General features: G+C 33.6%; 1 protein-coding gene across 4 annotated transcripts; it reads right to left on the bottom strand.

The window, feature by feature from the left end:
- Nucleotides 1-12,275: 12,275 nt before the first annotated feature.
- Nucleotides 12,276-14,404, bottom strand: LOC111240899. 4 transcript variants are annotated; one of them, XM_022776911.1, is made up of 3 exons: nt 14,240-14,404; nt 13,847-13,907; nt 12,282-12,384 (listed from the first exon to the last, which is right to left on the bottom strand). In XM_022776911.1, exons 1-3 carry the CDS (start codon nt 14,396-14,398, stop codon nt 12,302-12,304), a joined length of 303 nt encoding a protein of 100 aa, XP_022632632.1. In that variant the 5' UTR covers nt 14,399-14,404; the 3' UTR covers nt 12,282-12,301. The 4 variants fall into 4 exon arrangements, 1 of the variants encoding a protein (XP_022632632.1); XR_002666536.1 differs by lacking the exon at nt 13,847-13,907 and having other exon boundaries at nt 12,276-12,384; XR_002666535.1 differs by lacking the exons at nt 12,282-12,384; nt 13,847-13,907 and adding an exon at nt 12,403-12,464.
- Between the last annotated feature and the right edge of the window lie 1,605 nt (nt 14,405-16,009).

Below are 16,009 nucleotides of genomic sequence, written 5' to 3' on the forward strand. Positions count from 1 at the left end.
AGATGATCAGGATGTGCAGAAACCTCTGCAGGCTCGCGTAATCGTTTACACTGCATTGTAATCGATTACAATGCAGTTTTTCACACAAATATTTGGCAGAAATTCAGTACTGGTGTCCTTATGATCTNATTCATGCTTCCTTATGTGTAACAGGTTGTTCAAAATTAAACTTCAACTCAACTAGTCGTTTACAACAGACAAATGACCACAAACGTCTTCACCATATCATTATATCAAAAACATTACTTTATACTTGGAAGCAACAAAATAAACTCAAAACATTTCCATCTGTACACCAAATCAAAATATAAACCACTTAATTTCAATAACACAAATACATGGAACCAAACATAGATCAACTTCATACTGCAAGAAATAAGGTTAACTACAACATGAAGTTCTGGTGGTATTCAAAATACCATACATTAATCACTACTTCTTTTTTCTACATCCTATATTTTCGGTGTAAGGTGTCCTCAGGGCTTGGCTCTTGTGACGCATTCTTCTTCCCATCCTCATATAGGTCTTCATTTGTGGTTCGGTGTTCATGTTCCCATTCGCTGTGTTCGGCGACATTCCACCATGATCGGTCTTCGAAAATCCTGCCGGTTGGTTGTTAGACATTACAGCAGGGAAAAAAAATGCATTGTTACTATGATCAACGTGGTCGTTAGTTCCCGTTGTATTTGTTCTTCTCGCCTTCTCTTCAGCCACCTCTGCCTCCAACACATCCACCTTCATTTTAAGTTCTTCAATCAAACATTCTTGCTCCTCAGCACTACGTAACATACTTTGTCTGCGTTCTCTTTTAAGTATTTTATTTTTCGGTACTTGGTCATCATTCCTTTTTGGATGTGATTGTTTTTCCTTCACATATGTCTTAGACTTGGATGCACAACCAACCACATCATCAACAACATGGAACTGAAATTAAACAACATATAACATGTTAGGTAACTATTTTTAATATATCAAATAATTCACAACTCATTGAACACATCACATACCACNCCCATCTCGAAAACCTGTTTGACAATGCTGCCTCCCACATTTNTATCCATCCAATGCAAGATCCTNGGTGACTTCTTAACTTGACCTTCTGCAGGTACAAAATGCTCACAAAACCATACCTAAACAACAAGTAAATGTTACAAATTATTCATAAACAAATTTAAAATATTCAATTCACCATTCAGTTATCAAATCAATAAGTAACAATTACCTGCAACATGTAAACACAACCGTTGACAGTAACATCGCTTATAGCTTTGCCTTTCTTCACTGAATCGGAAGCTTTGCTCAAACTTTTCACCAAATAACGATAAATTAAACTACCCCAACAGTAATTACTCAAACGACAGAGGTTGTCAACAATTTTAAACATGATAGGAGTTTAAAACAATTACTATTACCCAAATCTTTGAAATTCAAATCTTTGATTCCCTTACCCAAGTATTTAAAACAATTACTATTACCCATTGTATGTCTTAAGTTTATACCATCACCCTCTGAACTCAACCCTAATCCATAACAAAATTCGTTTTCGTTCATGTTCACAACTTTATCTCCAATTACAAAACCGAAACTCGAATCCACCCATTTAAACGTTAACTCCCGCAAAATTTGACTATTCATTGTGACTTTACCACTCAATTCTAAAAACCAACCAAAAGGAGTCTTCGAAATAAGTGACTGTTGATCATCTGTCAAGTGTTCGTTCAACGTGCACACATACATGGTTGAAAAATAGTGGCGCACCGTCAACTGCTCAACCAAAACAAATCAAATGTAAACGCAGAACCATATTACAAACAAAACTAAATGGGGTCGAAAAACCCACAAAGAAACATAAAACAAACAACACAACACCCCAAAACAATTACACAAAACACACAAACACACTACCATTAACACAACATCAACAACGACGAACACAAATCAAAAACCCAAAACAAATAAACACTAAACCCTCACCACAACATCCACAACAGAAGACCACAAATCAAAAACCCAAAACCTAACAACGCAAACCAAAAACTCAAAAGTCGAACAACACAAAAACCCAACTACCCTAACAAAAAACCCAAAACCCAACAACGCATTTACCTTTCTACAACGAAGCTGGTGTTCGGGACTTTCCATTTCCACCAAACGCCGACAACGGAGAACCAAAAATCAAATGTCACACAAGGGGTAACCACAACACAGAGAACAACGAAATGAGAGAGAGGACGAAATGAGAGAGAGAACGAAATGAGAGACAAAACAGAGTTTAACAGGGAAAGGGTATATTTGGAATGCCAAATTTTCCAAACGCTACTCATTTTCATTCACAATTTTTTTTTTTTAAAAAAAAAAAAACAACAACCAATGCCAGTTTAACACGTGTGTAAAAAATGTGTTAAAAAAGTTATGTTAAAAAAACGGGATCCTTTTAATTATTGTAAATTATGTCAGAATAAAGTAAGTTACTGTTTAAAGTAAAAAAAATATATATGAAAATTGACCAATCAAATACTTTTTTATAAAAATGTAAAATGTGACGATGAGATAATAAAATAATTTATTTTAATAAAAATAAAATCAATGTATAAAAAACAAAAAATAATAATATTAATTTAATAAAATGACTAATCTGTTTTACAAATTAAGAGTTATGTAGGTTGACAATCTCATTATGCTTCATATAAATAATATGACTCTACTTATTTGGTTTTCTGAAAGCTAGATAACTTTGAAATGTATAGCAAAAGTTTAAATACTCGGTGTTGTTATTGCATCTTTTTTGTTGGTCAGAATTTAATTACATTTTTGTTACATATAGAGTACATTATTGTTATGATAAATTTTAGTAGGCTTTATTTTAATATTTTATAAGATTCAATTTGGTTTCAATGACTAAAAAAATATTGAGAATATAAATATAAATGGAATAGAAGCTAAAATTATTAAAATACTAAAAATTAAATATTTAAGGAAAGCATTACAAATTAACGTAATTTCTCTCTACTTCTTATTATAAAGTTTTATTGTTTTGAGTAATTAGATGATTATTGAGAATATAAAAAAGTAAAGAAACTAAAATTATTTAAAAAAAATTAATAAGAGACGGGATTTTTATTATCTAAGTATAACTTGTGTATATATATTGAATATGATACATACATATATAATACGTTGATACGTTTATTTTAAAAATAATATATGAACATTTAAAAACATGAGAAATAAATAATTCTTATTATTTGAATCCAAATTAAAATCACATATATTAAAGTTGTCAAATTTAAAAAATTATAAATTATTATTATAAAAGTAATACTGTTTTATATATTAAATATTCTATTAATAAATATCATTAAAATATTATAAAGTACCAATACATCATAAGTTACGGCCAATCTATTGTAAAGAATATGTTATATATTTAATAGTATATAAATGGTATAAATTGGCGGGTATTATTTATTTGAAAATTATTATTAGAGTAAGAATATGTTATACATTTAATAATATATAAATGGTATAAATAGGCGGGTATTATTTATTTGAAATTGATTATTAGACTAATATATTTGATTATTAGACTAATATATTTGCTTTCTTATATTTATAGTTTAGTAATTATATTAAGTATAATAGAATAAACGAAATACTTCTTTTAAAAATTTTAATTTATTTTCATATACTTTGAAAATTATTTAAATATATTTATGAACATACATGTTTTCTTATATTTAGTCCCCTCCAATTTTAGAGTAATATGTGAAAAATATTATTACTTCTATAACTTATTAATTTGATAGTATGTGATGGTATGAATTGGTTGTAATTTCATTTTATTTTGAAAGCATGTAAAACTATTATTAATTTTAATAATCATATATTAAGTAGTTATTTATAACACTTACTCCTGATTTTTGTCAAATTTCATAATAAAAAAATTATATTTTTATTTCAGTTTTCTAGAGATCTTCAATTGATATGTTGAGTGAGAAAGAGGTAATCAACTTATTGTTGTAATAGTTGAGTTTCAATTGTCAAGTTCTACCAAGATAGTAATCTTAGCAACTAAATCATTTTTCTTAAGTTCACATTGAGCATGAAGAACTTGAGATATGGATCACGACCAGAATTAGTTAATCTAAAAAAAGTCAATAATTAAAATTAAACAAAACTTAATAACGTTTAGATCAATTATAATAAAAATCCATAAAAAAAATAATAAATACATGTCAAAAATATAATTGTTAAAATTTTTATAAAACGCATTTATTACCATATCAATTATTTAACTGATTAAATCTGAACTGACTTTAACATCATAATACTGAGAGCTATTCTCAATCACTTAAACAATAGCTTCACTGAATGAAGAAAAAAAATAACATTTCATCAAAAAATTATTTTAAGTGAATTTTCCTACGCCCAACATAGTTACATAAATATAGTCTTTGTGTAATATAATTTATAATAGTTTATTTATAAATTTATTTTGCTATAAAACGTCAAGGTATGAATGTTTTCTGAATAAATTTAAAGGCTTGACTCTTTGTATAGACAAACTATTTAATATTAAGAAAAGATAGATAAATATATGAATGTAATATATTATACTAAAGTTGATATAATAAATTAATAATAGCAAAATATTATTAATATTTACTTGAATAATCCACGTGTTAAAAATTAACATTATTTTAATACTACAGGAACTATACCTAAAAAAATTCGATACTAATTAACAACTGTTAACAATACTTACATAAATAATAACTGTTGTAACTAGTCAGTTTATGTAAAAGTTAGCTTTGTAACATTATATTGTTATAAAATATTATTATAATATTGCAAAAGAATAAAAGAACATTGTGCAACGTTCCAATTGCAACGTTCAAGTGCTGCTTTTTGCTTTTGGCCAACGTTCTGATGCTAACGGCCAATTTCTTTTTGTTGCAACGGTCCTTTGCATTTCCTATAAATATAGTATCTCATTTCTTACATAAACAAATCTTCAATCTCTACTTTCTCTCTTAAAATCTTTCTCCTTCTCTCCTTTTCGATTTTGTCAGCAATTCTTACAACACTTTGTTCATCGTGTCTCTGAATCCATCAAGCTTTCAGCTTCTTGGTGACCTCTCCGACGTCTAAATGGACGTGGCAATCACTGTTGTCCATTAAGCATGGATTCCGATTTCATGAACCTTAAAAAAAGATCAATGTTGGAAGGTACGAGATTCATGTCCTATCATAGTAACGTGATATTACAATCATGCTGAACCGAAATTATTTACACAGGACACAAGATTTACCATTAAATGTTATACCTGCACACTTGGAATTTGATGAGCAGATCATCTCACCTCATTTTGTGCTTCACTTACTACAAATAACTTCTCATCGTTGTTAATCATGTCTACGTAAAGAACTTTTCCACCTTTCTTCTGACAAAATGTAGGAATTGTTCCTAGTTTCCAAATGTTTCCCTGCTTCCTTTATAAGTTCTTCAATGCTTTGTGGAACCCATAGGAGTGTTGCATTATGTGAGAGTTAAAAACCAGGAAAAGAAAAAGGATAAACATAAGAATCGTGAAAGGAGTGTTGCATCATGTGAGAGTCAAAAACCAGGAAAAGAAAAAAGATAAACATAAGAACCCATGTTAAAGTTTTAAAGTTAAAATAAAAAATTATTTAATTTCTTAAGTCTGAGTTGTCAGTAAAGGGTCCACAAAAATGGAGAAATGGAGAGAACCCAAAATTAGTTTTTTCATTAAAGATGACCTTAGCTGTACCAATAATTATATATTCTGACTTACATGCATCATCATAACTTGTGATATTGATATTTCTGGCTTGAGAAATCTGTGTGATCTATTCTTTGAATGTGAACTTAAAAGCTTAACTCAATCACACTAAATTGATTTGTGTGCTGAGGATTTTCCAAGTTTTAGAAGAACTACTTAGCATTTATCTTTAGTTGAACGCACGATGTCATCCTCCTAAGAGATTATAGCTCGTTGGTTGCACAGGATGATGTTTCACTCAACCTTTTTGGTTAGCTTCTTCACAACAAATTCTGATAAATGGTATTAAGGCAGAATAGTGGTATCACAATTTAGGAGACTCTCCTATGGTAATGTAGGTGGTTTAACAATGAACTTAGTATAAATTTTGTTTCACTGAACTTTGAAAAATTGACTTCTATGAGCACTACAACCAAAGGTAGACCTTATTGAGACATTTACAACCAACTCTAATAAATAGGTTACAATTAAGGTGAGCTGGAGGTGATTGCTATTATGGGTTTCCAACACCCTAGCACTCATTCCCTAGTGATGGGCTTGGAGCTTGACTAGCGATCCCGATCACTTAAGTCTTCTAGTGAGCAAATCACTAGCAATCCCGGGGCGGTTATCTAATTGCACGAAGATAGAAACTTAAAGCTTACAGATCGCACAAGATAGTTGAAGCAAAAGGGAAACGAAGCCAAAATTCATCACAGATGCTTTTACAAACGAAACAAAACAGTAAAAAATAGAGTCCCAAGTACAATATAGAAAACAAGACAAAAGAAAGTTACAACCAAACATCAAAAGCTAAGTGTCACTAGGAGCAGTTTCCTCAACAGGAGCGATGACATTCTGATCGGGTTGGGGGGAGATGTCTCTTCAGGCTCGGGAAGGGCAAGAACAACTAATTGAAATCGGAGAGAATTTGGAAGAAGTAATGGCATTGAGATATACCTTGTTCAAACCCCCTGAGATGTTCATTGCAGATCTCATTCCCCAAGGCTTTGTTCTCGACAATCATTTTCTCCTGAGTGGCAACTAGAGCATCCCTTTCTCAGGTCAAATCTGTTATTTTCGAAGCATTATTCTGCATATCCAACTTCAGGCCCTCATTAGCTTTCTTCATTTCCTCATTTTGGTTGTTGAAGCTGTCGACCGACATGTTGAAGCTGTCGACCGACACTCCGCTCTTTGGCTAAGGTTGCAGAATAATTCTGCCTGCCACTCTTCCTCAGCAGCCTTTTGAAGCTCTTCTATGCGTAGGTTTAACTCTTCGTTGGATTTTTTAGCCTTCTCTAAATCCAGCCGAGCCAATTCCAACTCCTCGGCAATAATGGAATTAGTAGAACCAGCTACATAGGCTAAACATAAGTTAGCTCGGACGTTTAGCTCGTATATTCACTGCGGTCATCCCGTGAAAAAGTTTTTTCTCTTCTGGATTAAGGCGGTATTCCAGGCGATCCGCCAAGTGCACACTGTGGTCAAACAACCAACAGAGGGCCTTCGTGAGAGTTCTTCTCTTCTTATCTTTTGTAGCTTTTCTTTTTTTTCCCCTTGTTGAAGAGAAACATCATCAAGAGAAGCTTGGAAGACGGGATTCACATAAACCTTAGTTGGTTCAACTCGAGGAAGATTGGAAGACGATTGTGCAGGTGCAGAAGAAGTTCCCACCCCAAATTTCTTTAATTTTGCTAGCTTGCGAGACATCATCAGCAAGAAAGCTTTTTCTTCATCTTATCTGAAAAGTATTACAAATGACAATCATAAAAAACAATCACGAAAGCTTACCGAATACTCTAGAGCATAGAGACTTGGAACCCATAAGCCCGATGAGGACGCGTGACGAGGTCTTTCGGGGTAACTGATCTAACTGGTTGATGCTATCCACTTCGGGAGTAAGAATAAATTTCGGACGGGAAATTACTTTCTTTGGATGTTCGGTCCAATAAAATGGAAACTTTGGTCGACCATCGTTCATGTAGAAGCTGGATCGGTTTTCCTTGATTGCTATTTTGCAAAATCTAGTCTTGAACTCTTTATAAGAGGAATTGAACAGAGTAAACAATTGTTTACCCTTCACGGGGGATAGAGAAATCTAAGATTTATTCTAAGATTTATTCGACTGAGGGATAGCACGAAAAAAGTACAGAAAGGCGAACGACCTTAGTGGCAAAGCTAGGGCGGTGGAAACTACGACAAATGTTTGCATATATCCCCAACCATTTGGATGCAGTTGGGTCGGAGCAACGTTCAAATCGCGCAACACACTCATTTGAAACTCGATGAATGGTAGTCGAACACCCAAATCCAAAAACAGTGTGGTATAAATATAAAAGAAGTCAGTCCCTCACGTCCATGACAGGCACACTCATTGGACCGACAAACCGTCAGATGAATATCATGGGCATCTTTAGCATAAGACACGATATCGACCTTACTGGTTAAATACCCAAGCGAAGCACCAGTAACGTAATAGGGTGCATACAAGCCTACCTCGTTCTGAGCCCAGTCCTACCAGTGACAGGAGGCGGCGGGGCGGCGTCCGTCCACTCTCCGGCAGTGTCGAACTCAAGAACAATGTATGCCCCTTCAATTTCCCGGCCACTGGTTTCCGCAGAACCTAGGATTGAGGATCCTGCAGAGGTGCTGTGATGATGTGTCTCGTCAGCATACCCCTGACCCTTGCCGGCAACCTCGTCGAAAGAGAAAGACGAAGACAACTAAATAAAGATTTCTGAATAACTGAAAGATGAAGAAGCAAAAGGAGCCAACTGGTTATGGGGAAGAAAGATTCATTTATATCATGTAAAAACATGTTTCTGAGAACAAATCGTGGCCATTCATTGAGACAAAATTAGACGGCTAGGGATGCGAGACCCTTCGTATTTGCAGAGCACGAATCCCGCTACTACACGTGCCTTCCTTTTCCACAACTGTTCATTTCAAACCCTTCGTGTCCATTAGGCCTCTCGGGCTTGGGGGGCTTAGGGTATTGTGGGAATATTCGAAAATGACACGGCCATGATTAATTTCTCTCATACTTGATTATGTAGAAATTAATGGCTCCTTTTGCTTCATCTTTCAATTATTCAGAAATCTTTTTTCAGGTAACTATGTCTTCATCTTTCTCTTCCGATGAGGTCGCCGACGAGGGTCAGGGGTATGCTGACAAGACACATCATCACAGCACCTCTGCAGGATCCTCAATCCTAGGTTATGCTGAAACTAGTGGCCGGGAAACTGAAGGGGCAAACATTGTTCTTGAGTTCGACACTGCCAAGAGTGGACGAACGCCGCCCCGTCGCCTCCCGTCACTGGGTATGACTGGGCTCCACACGAGGTAGGCTTGTATGCACCCTATTACGTTATTGGTGTTTCGCTTGAGTATTTAGCCAGTAGGGTCGATATCGTGTCTTCTGCTAAAGCCCATGATATTCGTCTGACGATTTGTCGGTCCAATAAGCGTGCTTGTCATGGAGGGACACAATACTAACTTCTTTTATATTTATACCACGCTGTTTCGGGATTTTGGCGTTCGACTACCATTCACCGAGTTTCAAATAAGTGTGTTGCGCGATCTGAACGTTGCTCCGACCCAACTGCATCCGAATGGTTGGGATATATGCAGACATTTGACGTAGTAGCTTTGCCACTGAGCTCGTCCTCCTTTCTGTACTTTTTTCGTGCTATCCCTCAGTCGAATAAATCTTGGATTTCTCTATCCCTCGTGAAGGGTAAACAGTTACTGTTTACTCTGTTCAATTCCTCTTATAAAGAGTTCAAGACCAGATTTTGCAAAATAGCAATCAAGGAAAACCGACCCAACTTCTACCTGAACGACGGTCGGCCAAAGTTTCCATTTTATTGGACCGAACAACCAAAGAAAGTAGTTTCCCGTCCGAAATCTATTCTTACTCCCGAAGAACTGGATACCATCAGCCAGTTAGATCAGTTACCCTGAAAGACCTCGTCGCGCGTCCTCATCGGGCTTATAGGTTCCAAGTCTCTGTGCTCTAGAGTGAGTATTCGGTAAGCTTTCGTGATTGTTTGGTATGATATCCATTTGTAATTTACTTGAGTATCTTCTACTTTTTAGATATCTTCGAGAAGATGGAGAAAAACAAATTCTTCTTGATGATGTCTCGCAAGCAAGCAAAATTAAAGAAATATGGGGTGGGAACTTCTTTTGCACAATCATCTTCCAATCTTCCTTGGGTTGAACCAACTAAGGTTTATGTGAATCCCGCTTTCAAGATAGTTCTGTATTCATCTCCTTCCACTACTCCCCCAGTTGTCGCTTCTCCTGATGATGTTTCTCTTCAATAATGGGAAAAAAGGAAAGCTACAAAAGGTAAGTCAGTATCTTCGGGCAAAAAGAAGGGAAGAACTCACGAAGGCCCTTTGTTGGTAGGGCCGTTCGACCACAATGTGAACTTGGCGGATCGCCTGGAATACCGCCTTAATTCAGCAGAGAAAAAACTTTTTCACGGGATGACCACTGGTGAAGTAGTGAATATGGCCTACGAGCTAAACGTTCGAGCTAACTTATATTTAGCCTATGCAGCTGGTTCTACTAATTCCATTATTGTCGAGGAGTTGGAATTGGCTCGGCTGGATTTAGAGAAAGCTCAAAAATCTAACGAAGAGTTAAACCTGCGCATAGAAGAGCTTCAAAAGGCTGCTGAGGAAGAGTGGCAGAAGTATTCTGCAACCTTAGCCAAAGTGCGAAGTGTCGATCGACAGCTTCAACAGGCCAATGAGGAAATGAAGAAGGGCCTGAAGTTGGATTTGCAGAATAATGCTTCGAAAATAACAGATTTGACCTGAGAGAGGGATGCTCTAGCTGCCGCTCAAGAGAAATTGATTGCCGAGAATAAAGCCTTGGGGAATGAGATTTGTAACAAACGTTTTAGGGGGTTTGAACAAGGTATTATCTCAATGTTCAAATTCCCTCCGATTTCAATGACTTCGACGTTATGAAGGATGTGGTGGACGGGGAATTAGTTGTTCTTGCCCTTCCCAAGCCTGAAAAGACATCTCCCCCCAACCTGATCAGAATGCCTCCGCTCCTGTTGAGGAAATTGCTCCTACTAACACTTAATTTAAATCGAATGGAAACTATATCGACATGGAAAATATTTGATGATAAGGTTAGCCTTTGTTGGGCCCATTTTTTAATTATTATTAATTGATGATGGAAAATTAGAAAAGGGGACCTGGGTTGTTTCCATGTGGCTAGGAACTTTTTTATCTTTAATGTAAAGGTCGTTCTATCCGTACTACTCATATTGTATTTTTAAGGATGCCCTTAAGATTGCAAAACTTGTTCTTTAACAATTCGAACGTCAGTGGGAGTAGCTTTCTAATTAAACGGAACTTTGGAATCTCAATACATAATGAGAGTAACTTTTAATGAATTGGAACTTTCTATCATTGGTCCGAATTGTAACAAATTTGGCACTTGGTATTGAAGTCATAGAACTTGGGAATGTTGAAGTATTATTGGGTTGACTTGGCCTTTTCTTTTTTTAAATGCAGGAGCTATGAACATGGTGTGACAAGAGTGGTGAAAATGAGGATATTTAGTGGTAGAAACATGGAAAGGAAGCGGAGGAATCAAAGCATGGATATGGGTTGATGGTGGTGTTCGGTAACAATGGAGATTAATGGAGATTATTATAGAAGGCGAAGATGATTGTGATTGAACACGTATTGGCTTCAAGTTTAAGATGGAATATGATTATAGATTAGATAGTGATGGAGAATGGGAAAGACTCATGCCACAATATCATATACAAATATCCATCACATAGTAGGAATGTATTCATCAGCAATCATATGCAAACATAGCAGCATAGTAGTAGCATCGTAACAAAAGGATGTTCAAGGGCAGGCAAACAACTCAGTGAAACATGGAGTGCAAGGCATTGCTTACCTCTTGGAGATCCCTTTGCTATTGTCAACCTTGTGTGCAATACTTTCTCTTCTATGTGTGGCTGGCTTTCTTTTGTTCTTCTCCTTCTTTGGCTGACTTTCCTTTTGTTCTTGTAGGTGAGATATGACTATGGTTCCAGGGTTGAATGATCTTTGGTGAGGATAATGAAGAGAGTGTAATTGTGAGAGATGATTATTGGATGTTCTTTTTGTTTTTGTATAAAAATGGCTTTTTGAGGTTTTGATAGTTGGAAGATGGATTTTTGTTCTCTAGATCAGTGGAGTGAACGGTTTCTGTTAAGTATATCTTTTTTTGAAGATGAAGGAGAGGGTGTTTTTTTTTTAATCAATTGCTTCAGGCCCTCATGAGATATTGGAGGTGAGGAAAAAAAATCTGTTTACGCTGCGATGGTCAGATATTGTAGGTGTCCCAGTCCGGACTTCTTACTTTTTCTCTTTTTTGAATGAATTTTCAAATTTTTCCTTTTTGCATATGCCTTTCCCGTGCTACCCTTTCTGCTCTTCTTTTCGACGGGTCTCTTTATCTCTTCTCCAAATTGAATTTTCTTTTCTGGTTCCTACACCTTGCGTGAGGAGGCTAAAGCCTGACACTCCTTTGCTTCCTGCTCCAGCCACCTCTGCTGCTTGTCCATTCCTTTTTCTTCTTAAGGCAATCAGCTAAAATAATTTAGGCTTGAAACCACTGAGCTAAAGATTTTCACCCAAAATTTGGTGACACAACTTGATAGAAAAAGATTTGATTTAGAAAAGTTGATAGTATTTGAGACAGAGAAGAGCGGACAAATGCAACAGCTTATCACGCTTTTCACGCTTTTTTTGTTTTGTTTTTTTGTTATTTTTTATAAGTTTCGATTTTTTTTTTTTGTAAATAAGGGACTAAATAAAATACAGTAAATTAAACTAATATTAAAATACTAATATAAAACGAAATAATATTGTACATATAGTAAAATATAAAATAATAAAATAAAATAAAATAATAATAATAAAGTAAAACAAACATAAAATAACAACTAAAATAATAATAATAATAATATAATATAATAAAGTAAACTAAAGAACTAAACAATATAAAAATAAAATAAAATAAAACAAAATAAAAAAAGACTTATTTTTCGGGACAAAATTAGATGTTGACAATGAACAAGTGAGAGAGATGGTTGAGAATCTTCATTTTCAGATATAGATTTAGGAATAGAGTATAGGATTATCATTTGATGGAACTGACATATGGGATGGATTACAAGGACAAAGACATATTTTGAAGTGCAAGACTCTGTAGAAAAGGTGAAGGTCCGATTGGCCAAAGACATATTTTGAAATGCAAAACTCTATAGAAAAGGTGAAGGTCCGATTGATTGGCCAAACTGAGTATGGAAGGGGCAACCATTCATTGGTTCAATCTTTTACAAGAAGCAGAAGTGGAATTGTCGTGGTTCAATCTTCTACAAGTCCGGATTGTCTTTTCAAATCCATATTTTTCTCGTCCATTCATCAACAAAAATACTTGTAACTTCCAGTTGATAATTAATAATACTAATAATTATTCAAATGTATTTCCCTTTTTTCCCTCTCACTGGTTAAGAAAAATTCTATCAAATTGGTGTGTATCCAAGTAAAATGTATCAAATTAAATATATATGTTTTTAATTTGTTAACTATGTAACCCTTTTGTTTAAAATGCTGCTGTTTTAAGTTTGTTTTCTTACATTTATTTAATATAAGAATAAAATAATTGAGAGAATAAATTTTTATATTTTTTCAAGTGGAAAATACAAAATAAAAAAATAATATCAAATAAATATAAAAAATTTACGTATGTTAAAATATTATTATTATTTTTTTTTTATAATTTGAAAGAGTGCATAAAGTAAAAACTTTCTTTCTCCACTTGAGGCCCATATTCAAATATCGTTTTCTTTGTTATGGTTTTTATAAAAAATGTTATTTTTTAAAGATTCCTTGGTTAAGCCACTAGTCCTATATATTTTACTCACGTTTTCAAGTTTTTGAGATTCAGAGCGTTAAAACCAGCGCCAACATGGCAAAAGAACAAATCTTTATCATAAGAAATGATTATGAACAAAAGATGTGCATTTAACCTTGAATATCATCCTGGTTCGATGCTTTCTTGAGGAATTCAAGAACGGCTGTGTCGTCAATCTGAACTGCGAGAGGTAGAAAGCAAGTGAAAGAAAGAGATATATGAAGTATAAGGTTTTGTTAACTTGGTCTTACGAGTAATAACATGGTAGAAGAAGCTTTGGGACTTGATCATATTGAGAATCCTTCGATTCTCTTAACTGTCTTGCTAAGACAGTCTTTCACTGTTTGTTAAACAGTGGTTAGTTGTTAGGTTTTCGGTTTTCTTATTCTTCCCCTGGAAATCTATATAAACAGACTTCCTCTCCCCTTTTCCCTTTATCAGAAACAATTTTACATTGCATTTTCGTATGTTCATTCAAATAATAAAAGGAGAAGTTTTTCATACTCACCTTGTCACGATCTTCATTTCTCTCTTCTACGTCGACGGCAACCGCCGCCGTGCCGGAGCTCTGCCGGCCACCGTCTTCCTTCTCTCTGTGTCTGGAAGTATCTCTCTCTAACTCTGCCTTCATCCTCAGCAAAATGCCACGCAGATATCTGTCTTTCATTCAAGATAATGGGCCAACATGTATTGGGCCTCTAAGCTACAGTACTAGGTTCGAATTATTAGATCATCTTTTAGTAACCTTTCGTGACATTGCTATTACCCAGAATTTTTCAGAAGAATAATCATGCAGAAGAAACCTTGCCACATGACCATCGATCGTTTAACAAGCTTTCCTAACGTTGCCAGTAACCAGAATTTTCAACTGGTTACTCTATATTTGGATTATTTTCTCAATCTGATGCAGAGCAAGTTGACAATCTCATTATGCTTCAGATAAATAATGACTGTAGTTATCAGACTAATATATTCGCTTTCTTATATTTACAGTTTAGTAATTATATTAACTATAATAGAATAAACGAAATACTTCTTTTAAAAATTTTAATTTATTTTCATATACTTTGAAAATTATTTAAATATATTTGTGAACATACATGTTTTCTTAGATTTAGCCCCCTCCAATTTTATAGTAAAATGTGAAAAATATTTTATCTATAACTTATTAATTTGATAGTATGTGATGCTATGAAATTGGTTGTAATTTCATTTTATTTTGAAAGCATGTAAAACTATTATTAATTTTACTAATCATATATTAAGTAGTTATTTATATCACTTACTCATGAGTTTTGTCAAATTTCATAACAAAAAAATTATATTTTTATTTCAATTCTATAGAGATTTTCAATTGATATGTTCACTGAGAAAGAGGTAATCAATTTATTGTTGTAATAGTTGAATTTCAATTGTCAAGCTCATATGTTTTTCTACCAAGATAGTAATCTTAGCAACTAAATCTTTTTTCTTATGCTCACATTGAGCATGAAGAACCTTAATTATTTAACTGATTAAATTAAGAGACTTTAACATCGTAACATCATTGACAACTATTCTCCATCACTTAAATAATAGCTTTTAAGAAAAAAAAATAACATTTCATCAAAAAATTATTTTAAGTGAATTTTTATTCCTACACCCAACACAGTTACATAAATATAGTCTTTCTGTAATATAATTTATAATAGTTTATTTATAAATTTATTTTGCTATAAAACGTCAAGGTATGAATGTTTTCTGAATAAATTTAAAGGCTTGACTCTTTGTATAGACAAACTATTTAATATTAAGAAAAGATAAATAAATATATGAGTGTAATATATTATACTAAAGTTAATATAATAAATTAATAATAGCAAAATATTATTAATATTTACTTGAATAATCCACGTGTTAAAAATTAACATTATTTTAATACTATACCTAAAAAAATTCGATACTAAATAACAACTGTTAACAATACTTACATAAATAATAACCGTTGTAACTAGCCAGTTGATGTAAAAGATAACCTTACATCAAGTAATTCTCATCATTTAGAAACTAATAAACTAATTAATTTATTTTTTAAAATTGATTTTTTTTACAAAAATCTATCTATCGTTTCTTGTAAAGATGTTCAGCTTTATTTAATTTTTGTTATAATTTTCTAGCTGTCTCTAGTTTAACAAAAAATTAGTTAAAATTGATATTTTTATATAATTGAGAAATATTTGTCACAATAATAAGAATACTCGTTTATATACTAAAATAGAACATTTGAATGGTGTTAAAA

The sequence above is a fragment of the Vigna radiata genome, chromosome 2 (genome assembly GCF_000741045.1).
Source record: "Vigna radiata var. radiata cultivar VC1973A chromosome 2, Vradiata_ver6, whole genome shotgun sequence".
Lineage (NCBI taxonomy): Eukaryota > Viridiplantae > Streptophyta > Magnoliopsida > Fabales > Fabaceae > Vigna > Vigna radiata.